The sequence below is a fragment of the Amblyomma mixtum genome, chromosome 3, assembly GCF_055824585.1.
Source record: "Amblyomma mixtum isolate Tamu chromosome 3, ASM5582458v1, whole genome shotgun sequence".
Classification (NCBI taxonomy): Eukaryota; Metazoa; Arthropoda; class Arachnida; order Ixodida; family Ixodidae; genus Amblyomma; species Amblyomma mixtum.
This window is the reverse complement of record NC_143014.1, coordinates 201,293,638-201,312,082: the sequence shown is the minus strand read 5'-3', so window position 1 is coordinate 201,312,082 and position 18,445 is coordinate 201,293,638. Positions and strand designations below refer to the sequence as shown.

Genomic DNA, 18,445 nt, shown 5'->3' with positions numbered 1-18,445 from the left:
GTGTTACAATGCCGCGGGGTTGGTGTTTGTTGTGCATGCGTTCGTCAACTTCTTGTCTGGCGCGCAGAATGCTAGAGAAGCAAGGGCAGAACCTTATCTCCCGGCGACAACGTGACACTGCCTTGTTTGCTTCTGAATGAGCTCCAGTTTCAGCCCAAGGAACGAATGTCCAAGGACGCAGATTGACGCGGATGAACTGCAGGCGTGGACGCATGTTCGTATGCGACCAGCGCATCACCTAAAAGCGCGGAGTACTTTTTCCTCCGCCCGCTCGTCGCACTTTGATTGTCTTCAAAGAGAAATCGGTTAACGGTTCTAGCTCATCTTCGCCTAACTACCTCAGAAATGTTTATCCGGCACCAACTGCAGCGTCGACACGAATGGCTAAGCTGTATACTCTTCTTTTAGCACAAGTATACTGCGAGAAGCGTACAGACGAGAAGACGGCAATGTTTGAGCTATACAGCGAGAAAGATGTTCGCGTATACACTTTCTCCTAGGAAAGCTGGTTACGATCGTCGCAAATTATCGACGCACAGAGGTCTATTCTCGTTTTCCTTCAGACCGTGGCCTTTCCTAGAGGCTGTTTCACAAACAAGCGAAATCTCTCGCTATTTCGGTCGCCGCAGCGCAAATCCTGTTTCGAGCGGCAGCGGCGTCTCCGGCGGTCAGAGTGACGATGTTCGGCCTGGTGGGAATTTCATGCCGGTGGCAGCGCTACACAGCAGCGAGCGCTGCAGCACCGCTTATGACCAATGACGTGCTCAGCGGAGAGCAAGGCTACAAGCGGAGAAATCATGTAGGAAGGGCTGCGCGTATATAGGACGTCCCTCACACCATATAGATAATGAACTGGTTTACATGCTACACGTGCTAGCAGCCAAATGTTTTGAGGACAACTGAATCAAGTTTTGTTCAGCGCTTAAGATCGAATTTTTGAAAATAATAGATCCCAGAGAAAAAAAAGGGCTAAATAAGGCACAGCCTCTTCAGTCAAGATTCAAGTAATATGAAAACTATGAAAATTTCAGATTGCGCGGGAAAAAATTCCGCCCTCCATGAATATTATTTTTGCAATTTCAGTCTAGTTCTCACGTCGCCGCAAAGTGTCTTTACATAAATTTTAGGGCCTCGGTCACGCTTCTTTTGACTCATTTCTGCAAGAAGACATTACGTAAACAATTCACCTTATTTCCGGCCTTTTAAAGCGCTAAGGCACACAAAACAAGAGGACGGGAACAGATTTTCCGGAGCCACACCGGCGCTTACCACAAAAGCGGAGACATTCATCTCAACGGCAGTTTTCTGAGTTCAGTTTGCGTGCCTAGCTTGACATGGGCTCAGCGGGTCGCAGAATCCGCCGAGTTTCGTGCTTGTGAAACTGAGACTCGAAAAGGGACCACAAGGTACACAACGCGGGGAAGCGCATCGCGTCGCTTGATCGGCAACGCGTATTCTGGCGCTGAATGCTGGTTAGTGGCGCGTAGCCGTCCGTATGTTTTATACATTCGAAACAGCGCCTGCAGTATAGCGTGTTACTGACCACACTGGTGTCTAGCAGGACAAGCATAACATTTGCGCGGGGCCTTACAGTATACGCTCCAAATATGTGTTCGCTAGCCTTTTTGCAGCTTCAGAAAATGACCAGAAACGACAGCGCATCGGAGATGATGGACAAACATTAAATGCAAAAGCTGGGTCCTCGCGTTCTCGAGGGTTATTCACACGCGCTGTGACTAATGGGCGCAAGTAAATCAGGCACACGCGTGTTTCTTTTTCCTCGCGAAGACCGGTCACTGTAACGCTTTATTGACATCGGGGAAGGCTTAATGGCGTCTGTTGGAAGCATTCGCAGTTTGCGAAACTCCCTGCGGGGCATTGCGCTGATAAGCGATTCCACGTGTTTCTTTCCTTTTTCTTTTTTGCCGCACGAGAGCTTTCGCCGAGAAATAACTGCCACGAAAACCGCTTCGAGGAAAGGTTCGTTTGGAAGCTCAGTCACGCGTAGTTCTGTGGTGGCATCGGGTACGCCAATCGCTGGTTCATGACGGACTGGTTGAAAGGAGGCCCAATGGAGGCTTATGGAATACAAGGAGACTTGTGCGGATTTCAGTCGCTTTACGATGGTTGCGAAAGGGCTTTCATGAGCTCTTAGTGACAGGTAACCGTTCACCGTCTCTCAAGCGTTAGCCTTCATCGATTTGAGGGAATCAGAGACAGTCAAGGTCAATTCTCTTTTTCACGTGGCAGGATGCGCGTGGTTAGGTTGCAGACAAATTCATTGACGGAAAATCTTACTGACACACGTGTTCAAGAACGCTTGTCTTTTTTTTTTTTCCCCTGCAGGGTACTTTAATGCGAGATGCTTCAAGAGAAACGCAACCACACATTGCTCTATGGAGCACGAAGTGCCCTATACCTCAGCGTCGGCCGCACGTGTGACTGGAGCCCGAAAGCTGTTTGCCACAAAAGCTGTTGTCCAATCGCAATTTCTCTTCCCTGTACTTGCAGTTTGGTGGCGAGGTCTTTTTGCAGAAGGACGGGATATGCATTGGCTCCAACATCGCGCCAGTGCTGTCCAACATTTTTCTAGCCAGAGGCGACCGTGTCCTACGTGACACACTGTTTCCGCTTGGCATCACGGCGTGCTATAGGTACTTTGACGATTTTCTGATATGTGCCGAAGTGGGATGCGCAATGAACGATTTGGTGGAAAGTACGCTGATCGAATTCCAGCTAGCTCATCCAGGTCTCTCATTCACGTATGAAACCCCCTCTGGCAACTGCCGCCAATTTCTTGACTTAGACATTGAAATTGGCCCTCACATTTGCTGGCAGTACAAAACAAGGAGCGAAAAGGGCTTGCTTCTTTACAACTCCGCACACTCCAAGCTGATTAAGCGGAACATAGCTGAGGCCTGTTAGCGTTAATTTGTAGGCTGCAAGTCTGAAGGACGCTGGATACACAAACCCGTCGCTGGTCTCGGTCGCGGAAAAAGTTTTGAAGACGGAAAGTTTTGAAAGGGAAGCCTGCAAGTGCGAGTGAAAGAGATAAGAGACCTGTTGTTTTGCCATATGTGCATGCCTTGTCTCACAGGCTAAAAAAAGTGGCTACAAAGTATGAAGTACCCGTTGTATTTTCCGCGCCTCAGAAATTCAAAAGCATGTGTGCAAAAGTCAATTCAGGCTAAGACGTTTCGCTAATTTGGACATTTTCTCCGGTCCCGTGAAATCCTAATTAACAGGGTTTTCATGTGTAGGGAACTCTCAGCTCAGCTGATCTGCTAAAGACCCAATGCTCGTGTCCATGCCGCTTTTATGTATATGTGTCTACGCTGTATAGAACGCAAGCATAGTCTGCGGTGGAACCCAGTATCACTTTTAAAGTTTCGCTTTCTTTGCTCCGGAGAGCACCGCTCGAGCGCCCTATAAGTCTGGCCGTGACTGTGAGTTGAAGGGTTGAGACACGCAGCTCATGATCTCTACAAATAGCTTTAATAACTTTTTTTTTTATAACTAGACACGCAATTGGCAGTGATGTCTTTCTGAATAATGGACTTGCGACACGTTTCAGTCACATGAAGGCATATCCGTAAAAGCTGAAACATGCGGTATTCATCCCACCGCGCTCATTTCCCACCAAGGGCATCACCTGCGAAGCAAGCTATACGAACTAAATCGGCGTTGAAGTGGAACAAGAGCAAGTTTCTTGGCATATACCTTTCACGAATCAAGTTAACAAAATCTAGGGAGTGCTTACATTTGCCCAAATAGACCGAAAGGAGTAGTCAATGCTGATCAAGGGTTCAGGTTGGGTAAAAGGGGCGTTCTTGAACACCGCTATCATCGGTCGCATCGCCCAGCAACGTGCAGTTCGCAGTCTTTTACGGTCGGTTACTCGTAAAGGCAGCATCACACTGGAGGCCGAAGGGAACAGCAAGTAACTTCCCCTGAAGCCATTGCTGTGTCCTTTTTTCCCCCTAGAAAAGTTAGTCAATGTGAAATGAAAATTAAAGACGAACTGTGCAGCCTCATTTTCTTCTTACGAACGAAGTGTGGCTTCAAAGAAGCAGAGACATCAAGTAGAACGTTCGGTTGGGCAAGTTGGTACAGATGCATCTTTTGTAAAACCACGCGAACAACGTCGGACAAGAACAAGAAGGACACGGGACGAGCGCTGACTCTAAACTACCGTTTTATTACCAACACCCGGTGCTTATAAAGGAAAAACACACGCACAAAGCACATCACATGTTACACTAACAATCGTCAATACATGAGGCAGAAAAGCACGCGACGCTCAAAGGCCACCAAGAAAAGCTATCTCTTTGTCATTGAGTGTGACTGACAGTTTGCTGACACACTTTGGCTCTTGACTGATATGGAAGGCTTCCATTACTTCTCGCGTGGTCTGATCACAGTGCGTGTAAAGAATCTTTGTGCTACGCCACATGGCTGTGCATTTTTTCTTCTTCTTTTTCATTACCTCACAATTTTTACAGCTACATGGCTTACCAAGTATGAAAGTTCCTTGTTATTGTCTAGATGATTTCTGCGCTCCTGCAACCTTTTATTTAAGCAACGTCCCGTCTGACCGATGTACCTAGCTCCGCAGGAGAGTGGAATTCCGTACACAACCTCTTGCGACAAGAGACGAACTTGTCTCTGCGCGCGGTGCCACAACCTTTCCTTTTTTTCCCACGGTTCCCTCTCCCTTTGGATTGCCGGACATAACAGCTTTAGTTTGATGGGAGGTGATATAGCTACATTTGCTTCATATCGGCTTGCCACATTTTTCAGCCCATGGGTGATGCGTTGTAGGTAAGGAAGAACAGCAACATGGTGACAGGATTTTGTCATAGAATTCCGAAGGCCGGAACTGACAATGCCGTTTTTAACAATTTTTGAATGACTAAATAGGGAACTAAGGAGCGGTTTTGTTGATCTATAGGGTTGTATTTCTAGCAGACATGACCAAGACCGAACCGCAAACGCAAATGCAAGAACTGCAACTCATCGTCAGATGGTGCCTCTAAAGTGAATTCCAGCCCTGCACCACATTTTCTGAATACCTCCAAAATGTCAGCCATGTGCGCTTCTAAGCGATCGCGCTCTGTAAACACCAGGTAGTCGTCCACATACCTGACGGTCTTATAGCGCACTCCCGATAGTTCCCTCTCCAGGTCCCTATCCACGTACATGAGAAAAATTTCGCTAAGGACCGGGGCGACGCTTGACACGATACACACTCCTGCCTTCTGTGAATAAAGTTTGCTCTGCCAACCCACGACAGTCGAACACAGGTAAAACCGGGGTAGCTCTAGGAAACTTTCAACTGTCAGACCACACTTCGTGACGAAGGCTAGCTCTTCATTATCTTCTGTAATACACATTTTTACACGTTCCAACCGTTTGGCATACAGTACACTGTAATACAAGACTTTGACGTCGATACTGAAGGCTACACGGCTTCCTGGGCTGCGATCCTTCCGGAAAGGAACGAGCGCAGCGGAATTCAGAATCCTTAATGGGTCACTGACGCACAGGGATGAAAGGCCTCGATGCAGAAAGAGAGACACATGCTGTTGCCACGTGCTCTTCTCCGAGACTCAGCAAACCCGTGACAACCAAAAATAAAAAAATTTAAAAGAAAAAGTTCCTGTTCTTCCTTACCTATATCACATCACCCATGGGCTAAAAAATGTGGCAAGCCGATATGAAGTAAATGTAGCTATATCAGCTCCCATGAAACTAAAGCAGTTATGTACGGCAATCCAAAGGAAGAGGGAACCATCGGAAAAAAGGAAAGGTTGTGGCCCCGCGCACAGAGACAAGTTCGTCGCCTGTCGCAAAGGGGTTGTGTACGGAATTCCACTCTCCTGCGGAGCCCGGTACATCGGGCAGACGGGATGTTGCTTAAATGAAAGGTTGCAGGAGCACAGAAATAATCTAGACAACCACAAGAAATTTTCGTACTTTGTAAGCCACTGTAAAAATTGTGAGGTAATGAAAAAGAAGAAGAAAAAATGCACAGCCACATGTGGCGTAGCACAAAGAATCTTTACACGCACTGTGATCAGGCCACGCGAGAAGTAATGGAAGCCTTCCACATCAGTCAAGAGCCAAAGTGTGTCAGCAAACCGTCAGTCACTCTGAGTGACCAAGAGATAGCTTTTCTTGGTGGCCTTTGAGCGTCGCGTGCTTCTCTGCCTCATGTTTTATCGATTTTTAGTGTAACATGTGATGTACTTTGTGTGTGTTTTTTTCCTTTACAAGCACCAGGTGTTGCTAATAAAACCTTAATTGAGAGTCAGCGCTCGTCTCGTGTCCTTGTTCTTGTCCGACGTTGTTCGGGCTATTTTACAAAAGATTAGACATCAAATTTACGGATCATATTTCTTTTTTTTCGCCACCAGCGTCGCGTACAGCATCATAACCCTGGAACACGATATATTTATTCCCCTGTGCGCCTTTGGTGGCTTAATGACGCGCGACATCAGCGCGGTAGTTTCGCTTTCTGTGAGTTGGGGCAGCAGTAATGCGTCACAGGTGGGGAAGCACAGCAGTGCACAGTTGCTCGCGCGGATTCAAAAACGTGCTTCGCATGCATACCCTGGCGAGTCTGCCCGCCGCGTTTCCTTGTACCATCAGAGGGGCTCATGCGCGTCACGCCCCTGCTGAGCCGCGCTAACGGCAGCCGAATGTTTTGCCCACCAAGCCAGTATACGTGCGCCGGTGACGTAGGTCAGGAGGGCTCCGTATCAGTGAAACCCTTTCATGCGTCACGTTGATGCCGCTCGCGATATGTTCTCGACGTCGATAAAACGCGATTGCTCATGTTTTAAAATAGGAACGAAAAATACGTTCTAGGCACTGCCTGCCATTGATACTTGCCTGTACGCCTCCTTGTGGAAGTAAAACAAGAAGCGGGATTCGGTGAGCTGCCTTAAAGGGGTTTTTGGGTGTCCGTTTTTTTTTCTGCCTTGAAAAAGGCCTACTGGCCTAGTAATAATGAAAATTAGCTCAAACCACCAGCGCTCAGAGATAATACTTCATTTCAAACGATTTTGTACTGCCAGTAACGGTCTCGGTCGGCTCCTGCGCTGAAGTGCTCACTGACGTCACGGTCAGCCGGCCAGCCTGGACTACCACATTCCATAGGACAACCACTGAACAACCACTGAGTTCGGTGACGTCACATTAATTAGAGCAAGTGCACCCTGACATCACACGATATGGGTGGAAATGCCGAGCGGCTCCTCGGGCAACATTAACAATGACATTAAACACGTTCCACTCAACGTGCTGGAAGACATCTGCTTACGCCCATGAAAGAAACCATTCCGTTTTCTTTCATTCGACATTTTGTCTGTATCCTTTTAAAATTTGGCGCCTCTACTCCTTTCAACGTAGAGCTGACGATCCCGACAGCTGACATTCGTCACGAGCGTTTTACATTTCGTGCGTTGCGGAGCGACGCACTGAGTACATTTTGCTTTTCTTTTAAGTATCTCCCTTCTACATGCAGAAGCACCCCACCAAATCTTCCAGAACGAAATCGGTCAGATTGCAGCAAGTAAGACGTTCCTCTTACTTTGAAACTATTGCGGCACACAGCGCGAGGCCTGTACTCGTCCCCGAGAGCAACGATTCAGCAGTGTGTATAGGCTAATGCAACCGCCAGAAAGGCGACGTCCGCAGCAAAATTCCGCTACCAAAATTTCAGAGCGTTCCAGTGCCGATAGCCGCACTGCGTTGACACGAGGACGGGACCACTTGCATGAAAAATAAAGGATCTCCTACAAGGAAGGTGACGTTGAACGGACGCAGCCCTCTCAGCGCGTGGAGCACAAACAAAGGGCGCCGCAGGATGCAGATAACCGTTGGCGGATACCGGCGGCGAAATAATACGCGCAAGAAGAAAGAATGTCGACTTTCCCATTGCTTTTCTGCGTGTCAAAGCGCATGAGCGCTTTCATGAGCGCGCGAAAGACGGAAAAGGGCTCCCAATGGCGAGTCAAATTCATAACACTCGGTTTATATATGGGAGCTGTTGGTAAAAACTCTGCCTTTCCGCTCATCGTGGCGGATATGTGAAGCTGGCGTTTCAGCCGCCCTGTCTTTTTTTCCGAAATGGAGATGGCGCGAAGGATGAACGAGAGGGAAGAAGTCGTTCCTTCCAAAAATGAGGAAAACCTTATCTACCGCTTAATGGCGTGGCTTACGCGGTCCAGATGGACAGAAGGGAGAACTGAGTGTGTGAGGAGCCGGCCGAGTTCTCTCCATGGAAGCTGCTGGCGATACCTCCTATCGTTGCGTGAGCCATATGTTTCAGCCGCTCTTCCGGCCGGTCACTGGTCGCGGCTACTTTTTATCGCGCAGTCGCTTCAAGCTGTGCAGTTGGGCTGGCGTCTTCTCTTAGTACCACCCAGCCACCCGCCACCCGCCGACTATGCGACTACCACCCAGTACCACCCGCCGACTATGCAAACACACACGAGAAATCGCTTTTCCGGCCCTGTTCGGCGGCTCCCTGTCGTGGATGTTGTTTTGCGGACGGGACTGAGACACATATCCTGCGTGGCTGACGAATGGGTTGCGTTCTCACTGCGACGCGACCGGCGCCACTCACATCATGCATTCCGTGCACAGTGACAACGTCGTTGCTTCCTCTGTGCATAAATTTAACCACAAGCACACACACGCAAAAATTGGCGGGTGTAATGAGGTGGCGGGGCAGGTAGAAAATGGCAGTCACGAGGAATTTCACCTGGGCCAGTAAAGTATAGTAATAATTTTTTTTCGGTTCTTCTACATACTTATCGATAGTCCGAAACCATAACTGGCTGTTCCCGGCGCGGTAACAGAGACGTGGCGACTCTTGAGCCAAAGACGAAAAGCGAGAAGGTATAGTAGATTAAGAAGAAAATCCTTGCATTACCCCAGCCCCAGTGTCGACGACTAGACTGGCGGCGTTGGCCTCGAACTGAACCAAGTCGACACATGACTCGTGTGCTGTGCAAAAACGGTTGGCGTGATCCATGGGTCAACACTAACGCGGTGTCCAGATGAGTGGCTCTGTATAGTCTTTACAAGTGTTTAACGGGAACCTACATATCGAAGAAAGATATATGCAGTCTTAGTAATTTTTCGTTAATAATTATCAAATCAGGCTCTTGGCGCACGTTGGCTGAAGCACTCTGTATACATACAAAAAGACCGGAAATAAACTCCGAGGTCGCCAAAACGAGCACTGCCGAGACGGTCAGCCCAATGTATTCGGTTGCATCAATGTACAGTAGCTTTCTGTTAGGGAGTAATTACTCCCTTATTGTTCGATACTTCTGGGCAAGTACAGTGTGCGTATATAGGTAGGATAGATAGATGGGTGGGTGGGGGGGGCATCAGACTTGAACCAATCCAAACAACGTGAGACGCAAGCCTCCACAGAAGCGAAGCTTTCAAAAGGCCCTCTGTCCATAGCCTTTTGGCTAGGTTAGGTTGGGTCTCAGCGAAACGTAAGCCGTGTACAGTATATACATATAAATGTAAACGACTTAACTTCCGACGAGACCTAACCTTTGCGTTTTTCGCGAACCACATGGGCGTCGCAAAAAATTTGCCTCGCGAATAATTTGGGCAAAAGGAGAGCTAAGGTGCCTATCATCTCTGCTTCGCGAAATTTAGCACTCGCGAAATATTCTGATGCTGCGACTTTACTTGCATTCGCCAAATATTAAGCTCGCGAAAAATAAGCCGTTCACAAAATCTGTTCTCAGGGAACGGCGCCGAGGCGGAGGACGTTGCTCTTGAGTTTTTTTTTTCTTCTTTGCCGCAATCGTATGTCCCCTTTTCTACAGTCTTTAGTTAAACATTATATGAAAGTGCCATTTCGCCCTGTTGTTTCTGTTAAAAATATATTTCATTGCATAGTCAACTCTTACGCCGAAGTTACCAAGTTTTTGTACGGGGCTCAGCCCCTCGTCAAGCCTTTAATAGGCTTTTTGGCTGCGCCCCTAGCATCCTTGTGATGTTGAAATAAAGATGACTTGACTTGAGTTGTGAAAGCGAAAGTTACGTGACGCTGCCTCACTCTAACGCTATAGCAATGGTGCAATTTTCGCTCATGCCCTTATTCTTTTTTATCCTTTCCACTGAGCCGGCCATGCGCTACACATATTGGAAGCTTCTAGCCCTTTCAAAAAGATAATCCTGCTTGGCAAGTTCGTAAGAATTACGTACTTCCCAGAAACTTTCCACGAAGTGGCTGCGTGCCTAAAGGTTGAAACGCGTGCGTTTCTGAAAACTGCGTATGTGACTTCGGACGTGGCGGAAATTTTAATGAGCGTCTGTCTCAGTTCTCTCAACAACTATATTGTGATCGGGGAAACTTATAGTCCGTATTAAGAACACAGACTCCGCATTGAGCATGTTTTTAGCGAAACGCCAAGGTTCCGGCCATCCCTCTCAAAAATGCAACAGCGCACGTGACCACCCATTGATCTACGACTCCGCACAAAAGCTATTCATTGTATCAAAATTAAAAAAAAAAAACGTTAATCAACGTCATTTATTACGGACAGTCAGGGTTAACGCGATATGGACTAGCACATGTTTTCAAGCGGGTGCATGAAACTGAAAGACTGCAACGCCGTATACTTAAAGAGTGAACGTCTCGTCTTCCTATCTTTCCTTGTAGAGAAGGAGGGAAAGTGGAGGTGAAAAACTTCCGAGGGCACCAATTAAGCGAAACACTCTGATTGTTTCAAAATCTTTCGTTTAATCGCACTTTACCAACCAATCTCCGAGGCTGCTGACACCAAGGTTTGGTGGGGATCGAAGCTGTGTACGTATGATAAATATGGCGCTGAACGCGAGAGGACCCTCCTTGATCATCAAAGGTAACTTGACCACTCACGAAGGAGCAATAACACCATTGACGCATCCCTGAACACAAAATCAAGTCATTCAGTCCGGACGTTTTGCGGAGCAGTTTTATTTTTCCCCTGCGAAACACATTATACGTAAAACGCGTGCAGGTCGGCATTATTAACTGACCATGTGATTGCCCTGTTTTACATGCTCACAGTTCGCACTTGCGTCATCAAAAAAAGCTCGGTTGTTCTGCATTACCCTGAGTGTCAAAGATTGTTTGGCACTCTGTTTAACCGAAAGCTACAGGCACGAAGCAGGAGTCGTAATTAGGCGCAAACGCTTGATTACCCAACGTGACACAACGGCTTTCCTGTGCAGCATGCACGGAAGAAAATAATAGAGAGTAAGTGAGCGAACGAGCGCGCATTCCTGTTCGTTACTTTTCTAACGGTAAAACTCTCTTCGTGCTTTCCTCCCTCAAAACGAGTTGTCCCTCTACTGGTTCATTCTACACATGAGTACAAGAATATTTGTTGGTTCCCTAACCTAAAACAACTAATAAGAAAATAGAGGGTACCCAAAGAAAGGCAGTTCGATTTTTGTGTAATACATATCGAAGAGACGATTCTCCTAGCGATCTTCTTAATCTTGCCTTCCCTCTATCACTAGCCGAGCCCGTTTCTCGACGTCTGAAGTTCCTTTTTCTGCTTTTGAGTGGAACACTAAAAGTTGATGTAAATAAGTGCTCGCCCTCTTCATGAGCACGAAACACTCACAAAAACAATATAATCATTTAAAATAATATAGATTTTATCGTGATACATTTAGGTATTCTTTCCATAAGCAGTCAGAAAACGAAACGCACTTACAAATGATACAGTTATCTTCCCGTCACTTATAAAATTTCTCTCGTGACTAAGTTCGCTTCTAATTTTCCCCATATATTGCATTTACGTTTTCATTAGTGCCATCTTTTTATGTATGAATATTTGTGAGAAGCACCTCATTTGTTCCTGAATTTCCTGAATTTGCGCTGCGCAATTCTGATATTCCGCTTTTCTTTTAATTGTGTATACATAAATCCTTCCTGGAATGTATTCTCACCCTCGCACTCACTTTGCCGACTTGTATGCCGTGGCCTTCCTTTACTCCTGATTTAAGTCCGTTTGCCTGTCTTTGTGTGTGGGCGTGTTTTTTGTGGTAAAATTTTGCCCTTTCCTATGATCTAAACAAAATACAATGAGTAACGCATGGCCCATTGTCTCGGAGGCCTTTATGCGGCTGACGTGCAGCAAGTTGCCATGTGCTTCCTTTCTCTCTTCTTTTAGGTAGCGTCTTTATATTCTTTTGACATAATCTTGAAGAACATTTCATTACGGGGCCCCTGAACCCAACCAACGACTGCCTGTGCCACAATGCGAACGTGTTCCATTACAAGTTTCGACAAGCGAAAAGGTCGTAGTTGCCATAATAGTCACATGGTAGCGATTTTGCAAGACGTGCAAAAGACGGGAACTAAATACCCTTATTTATTTCACTCGCCACCCTATCATCTCATCACTCTCCTCACCTGCACGCATCACGGGACGCAGACCCCGCTTCATATGAAACCAGAAAAGGTGTTTCTCTTGGGAAACACTTTTTTTTTTCTCTAGCTCTGATCTGTTGACGAGCATCCACTTTTATCGAGAAGTTTTCGACTTCGGGCAAGCTTCGGGCAACAGCTTCGCAAATGCACTAGCACTCTGGATTTAGCCGACCCATCTCTGTCATGTTAGCGACAGTACTCTTGCTCGTCCAGACCTGTGACACTTGTGATGATGCAGGAAGTTTTCTAATTATATGAGACACAACTGGGCCGGCAGAGTGGCCGAAGGCAATAAACTCACTTAAGGTGCACCTCCATGGACACATTCGAGGAGCACGAGCGCAGCGGCTACGCGCCCAGCGCCGCGCCAGGACAAGTGTCGGAAAACATATGCAACTCGATGGCCTGTCGCCTCCTGTCGCTGGTACTCGCGTTTAGCTCAGCTCAGCGAATAAAACGGCGCGAAGGGCCCTACAGGATGGCGAGAGAACTGCGTTCTCTGATTGGTTACACCGACCGCAAACCAGCGAGCCACTTCCGGCGCCGGCGCGAATATCTGACATGGACAGATATTTGCCAAGCGTATAGTGAACTAGAATAGTATTCTAGTTCACTATAGCCAAGCGCCAGCGCCAGCTCGGGTCTGCGCCTCGCGCATGCGCAGACCGGCTCCGGCGTACGCTGGTACGCGTAGGCGCTGCGCTCGTGCGCCTCGGACGGGCCCATGGAGATTCGCCTTCATATATCCCCTGCGTAATCACCCGAGGGAAGTAACAGTTCCAGCAGGCCATTTCGAGGCATTCAGTACGGTATCGCTGCCCGACCGACCGAAATAAGCCGTAACGGGAGAAAAGAGAAATGCGAGCATCGCTGAAGTTCAGTTCGGTCTTCTAGGTTCATATGTGTACGAGGGCCTTCACAGCGTGCCGGCATATGACCATGCGATGCGGTCAGGCAGGCACAATCACCGACGGATGTCCTTTTCCTCTGGGCGGGCAGCGTGTCATTGCGACTGCACGTGCTGTGCTTAAGAATAAGACCTCGAGCTGAGCGAGGTCTTCTGGGACAGCGCGCCGCGCGTCTTTCTTTCTCGCCGGGCGGAAGCAAAAGCCAAATGTCCTCCGCCTTGGCGACCCCCGAGAGAATCGACTCACCTACCACGCTCCTAGTCGCGCCATGCACCTCAATGCCGCCGAGAAACGCGAGCGATTGATTTCGGCCCTGCCGCGGTCGCCGGTACACGGTCGAACTACGGCGCTATGTGCGACCGACTTTTACCTTGCACAGTGCTGGCTCTTTGATAGCTGCTGCGAATAAAAGGAAAGGAGGAACTGGTGAGAATGGGACCCACGAGAAAAATGTAGTACAAAGCTTTTGCCAGCTTAATGAAGAAAGAGACCGCCCGTCGGCGCGAGCAATCGGTCGGGAGGTTCAAGGAAGATACTGAATAAATATATTAAGGCGAAAGCCTTTAATGTCTCATCGTTGTAAGCAGCAGTTGTCGACAGAAATGTCACGCTTTTCAGTTGGTCGAAACGGTCGTGACGTCACAGTGCGCCAATTTCAAACGGGGCCAATTGTACTTTGGCTAGTAACCATGCAACCAATTGAAGGGATCATATAGTGATGCTCCAAGTAAATGGGATTGAGCTTAGTTAATTGCTTAATTACCCAATTAGCCTAATTATCTTTTCTAGTCAGGCCATATAAATCAATAAAACCGAGTAGGAAATTACTCGAGCTCGGGAATCGAACCCCGGTCTTCGGAGTGCGAGACGAGCATGCTATCCACTCCGCCATGCCAGCTCGGTGGTTTGGAATGAACAAAGGCGCGTCTAGTGAATACGGTGTCTTCGCTCACTGCCATTCTCCTCCCTTCCCTTCCGGCGAGGTTTAGGTGTCCACCGAGATATGAGAGACTGATACACTTCCTTTCCTCAAAAACCAATTTACCGACGAGCGAGGCGTAGAACCGAATGGGCGATGGCGTTCTATGGACACCCTGGCAGCGTTGCAAGACGCTGTCGCGTTCCGCTCTGAGAGGCGAAGCTTAACATCTTAACCACACATCAGTGACCGCACTTTAGGTAAAAAAAGTGCACCCCCCCTGAATTTTCACGGGTTTCCACCGAGATATGTGAGACAGTTACTGCGTAATTTCCTTTCCTCAAATACAATTTTCATTTTCTTCATTACGGGCCATCTTTGTCTTTCTTCTTTCACTCCCAATTCCTCCCTTCCTCTACGGTGCGGTTCAGGTGTCCACCGAGATGACAGAGAATTACTGCGCCATTTTCTTTCCTCAAAAAGCGTTGCGTTCAAACGGCAAAGCGTCGCGCCGAACGGGTAGTGGCGTTCCGTGGACTCCCTGGCAGCGCTTCAACACGCTGTCGCGTTCCACTCCTAAAGGCGAAGCTTAAGCGTCATTAATCAGCAGTTAATTAGTATTCAGACACTAATAAGTAATTAATCATTAATTAGTGATTTGTCATCACTTAGTAATTACTACTCAATTACATGTGACGCCACCAGTGCTACAGAAGCAGGCAAAGTGATGCGGAAAACGCTTTCGCCTCTACCCACTTTAGACAGTCAAAGTGCCCCCTGAATTTTTAGGGCCCGGCACTTGGCACACGTTTCACGCTCTTTCAAATAGGTGGACACTGTCGCAGGACCTCAATTTTCAACTCTGGCACGCTGATATTCCGGAACACCGCGTTGCCATGCCGTTCTGTTTGCGCGTGAGTGCCGTATTTAGACTTCCGCTACGCTTCCCGTACACAGTAAGTTCTTCTGGCCTTTGCAAAAGCCTACGCGGCTCATTTTATTGACCCCCATACGGAAGAATTCTCACTGTACTGCCCAAAGCACTGTTATTATTACAGGTCTGGAAAGAGCTAGAGTCGCAAATACTTTGCTTCGCTGTTGCACTGTGAGGTTGGTTCCTCCCGGACCAGAAACGTGAACGCTTGTGAATTCACGGCCCAGGGTTCTAGTAGGCGGCGGCGGCAAATAAAAACAGTCGATACGGTGATTCGTGAACAAGTAACACCACAACCACAGTTGTTCGCAAATATTTACTTTGCACATTTAATTTCTCCATAAATTTTTGCGCCACCGCAGCTTTTACAGAATTAACAATTACGAATTCTTTCTTTATGTATGAACCTCCAAGGCATATGCATTTTAATTTATGGATCTCAAAGCCGCGTTGCCATTTTCTAGTGAGGTTACATCGGAGTCAGTAATGAAAAAGAAAATATCAATGAAAAGAAGAGGGAGTCTGCAGGCGGCGCGAGCGTGTAAAAACTACCACCTGGTCACAAAGAAGAAATCGTTGAAGCGTAGTGAATGACGCGACATACATAGAGAGGTCGCTGCACACTGCAACGTTGTAAAATGCGCGAGAAACATTTTAAGAGCTATTGTTATTGGGTAGAGAAGGCTGTGCCGGTGAAGTTTGCTAGCTCTGATTCAACATTCTATAAGATTCAAGAAGATGACAGCTCTCACCCAAGATTTAAACTCTTGTCAAACGGGCCACCTGCAAATTTAATGTTACTTTCAAAGGAGTGCCATTCGCATTCCGGCGCACTCACTTCACGTGTGTAGCCTTGATACCGGTGCTTCGGGAACTTAATTGAAAAACAACGGTACTCGTTTGCTATAAAACGCAATATAAAATTATGCTGTCGAAATAGCGGTTTTCAAGGTAACAATAAGCGCTGAGCGCAAACAACGTATTCAGACTATTTTGCTTGAGAGGGTGCTCAATGTGGTTCCTCCTTTGCTCTTCTTGCAATGTTTTAGTGCACCAGTAACATTGTGGAAAATGCTTTTATCTAAAAAAGAAAAACGGAAGGCCTAATGAGAGACCTATATAAATGAAAAAAAAAATAATGTTGGCTGAAAATTGGTGCGCGCTGCAAGAAATTTCGAGCGCGTATTAGCTTCACCCACATCCATTCCGAATGAGAATTTCCATTCTCTCCCTGAAAGCGACACCGAATTTGCACGTCCCCCAACTAACCCTCAAGGCTGTGCACTGTATCAGTCATTCACATGCGTCAACGATGGTGCTCAGAGAAAAATAAAGTACAGAAAAAGCAGGAAAATAAAGTACACCGCGGATGCTCACTTTTTTTGGCGACTTCCGTGGTCTCCCGGGCCCCAGCTTTGTCGTCCCTCTCCTGCTTTTGTCTCGCGCCAGTGTCAGCCATTGCAGCTCTGTTTAGGGAGAGAAAAATATAACCGCACATGAGCAAAATGAAGTAATGAACTATTCACCCGTGTATTCTGGTTTTCCTTTGCCGCAGTGCTTTATTGAAACAAATGTCCGAGGAGCCGTAGTTTAAATTAAGATGGTCGCCGATTAATATTAAACTGAACGCACCTACAGGGCTCCAGGGTTCTCGTTATGACACATTCAAAGGGGACCTGAAATGCTTCCCGTGACGGCGCAGCTTCTTTACCTGCAGGTCGTCTCCTTCTCGGCGCTGCTGGCACACTGGAACGTGCAGCGCGGGCGCCGCACAGGTAACGCCCGACATCATCGGCCAATCGCGAGTCGATATGCTGCATCTCTTGCATCATCTTTCCTGACGCTGGCGTCACGAATGCGCTCTCCTCCATTCTCGTACACGAGGGGAGCCCGACCAATGGTGGCACTTCGCATTAAGAGGCGTAGCATAACCCACAAGAGATGCCGCACGACTGAGAGAGAGAGAGAGAGAGAGACAGAGATTGACGGCAGGCGGAACCGTCGTTTCTGCCACGGGACTGAGCGTCGAGTGACTCAGCAACATCCAATAACCTCGTTTGTGCGGCCTATGACACCTCGTCCGCGGACTGAAAGGCGGAACTCAGCAGTCTGTTTGAACTCAACCGTCTCCTGTCCGCTTAGCCCACTCCGTGAAGATTTGAGAAATCTGCCCAGTTTTTTCTTTGCACGCCCGGTTGGCTGAGAAGCAATCAAAATCCACGCCGCCTCACTCTTTCGGCGACAAGAGGAAAAGGAAGTTTACGACGCTGTGGGCGGAAATTACGAGGAAGGGAGAAATGGACGAGTTGTGAAGCTCTCTTTGACGACTCTGTCAAGGGTTCGTTAAGAGAATCACACACACACACACATAAATAATAATTCGAGGCGAAAAGCGACAAATTGGGTGCTCCGGGCCAGTTTACTGAGAAAGAAAACGATCTATTACTATTTTGCTGACAAAATTTTCAAAGGAGAGCGATTTGACAAGCAAATGTAAACTCTCTAGGCGGTAACCCACTGGCTGTGACGTTTTGCTACTGAGCGTGAGGTCGCGCGTGCGATGCCGGTCTCATTTCTATGGAGGCGGAATGGAATGCATCGGTGTGCTAAGATTTAGAGGAACGTTAAACGACCGCACGTGGCCAAGAATTACCAGGAGTATTTAACTACGGCGCGATTCATAGCACGGACGTAACTGTGGCATGTAAGCACTCAATCATTTTTTTCTTCTCTGTCTCTTCCGTGGACATACCTGCAGGGGTAATAAAAAGAAATTCGAACAGCGCAGCGTCTGGCACTCCGCTGTTCGCATTTCTTTTTTATCGGGAGAGTACATACATCCGCGAGCATAAGTAAACGACCTCAGTTGTGAAACTTAATCTGCTGCCTCAACTAAGCGCACTATTTGTTTTATTTATTGTTCGCGGCTTTCGGGCAGCCCCGGCGATGAATTAAGTATACTGACAGTACATGGAGTCTTATAAGTACTCACATTTCGGTCGCGCAGCTCAGAGCGGCAGATCACGGACGAGAGTCACAGAACGTCAAAGCAGCGGCAGAGTTGGGCAGCGCTCAGCAAAAGCAACAGGCGCAGCTCCGCGACGAGTCGAGAGTGTTGTCTTCTCGCGACCGCGTCTTGGGTCGCGTGCGGTTATACTGGCAGCAGCCACGCTATCGTACACACGGAGAGGGCGCTGTACAGCTAACGACGGAGAAAGAAA

At 47.8% G+C, this 18,445-nt stretch overlaps 1 protein-coding gene across 2 annotated transcripts in view; it reads right to left on the bottom strand.

Moving 5' to 3' along the window:
* The window catches only part of LOC149353310 (long-chain-fatty-acid--CoA ligase 1), a 117,728-nt gene extending 99,319 nt beyond the window's left edge, over positions 1-18,409 (bottom strand). Inside the window, exons 1-2 of one of the 2 annotated variants that reach the window (XM_089582460.1) lie at positions 18,217-18,409; positions 16,602-16,690 (exon numbers count right to left, since the gene is read on the bottom strand). In XM_089582460.1, the coding sequence (XP_089438586.1) occupies positions 16,602-16,683 (82 nt within the window). In that variant the 5' untranslated portion in view covers positions 16,684-16,690; positions 18,217-18,409. Of the gene's footprint in view, positions 1-16,601; positions 16,691-16,935; positions 16,976-18,216 lie in introns of those variants that run through there. The other variant, XM_089582461.1, reaches the window with a different exon arrangement.
* Positions 18,410-18,445: the final 36 nt, after the last annotated feature.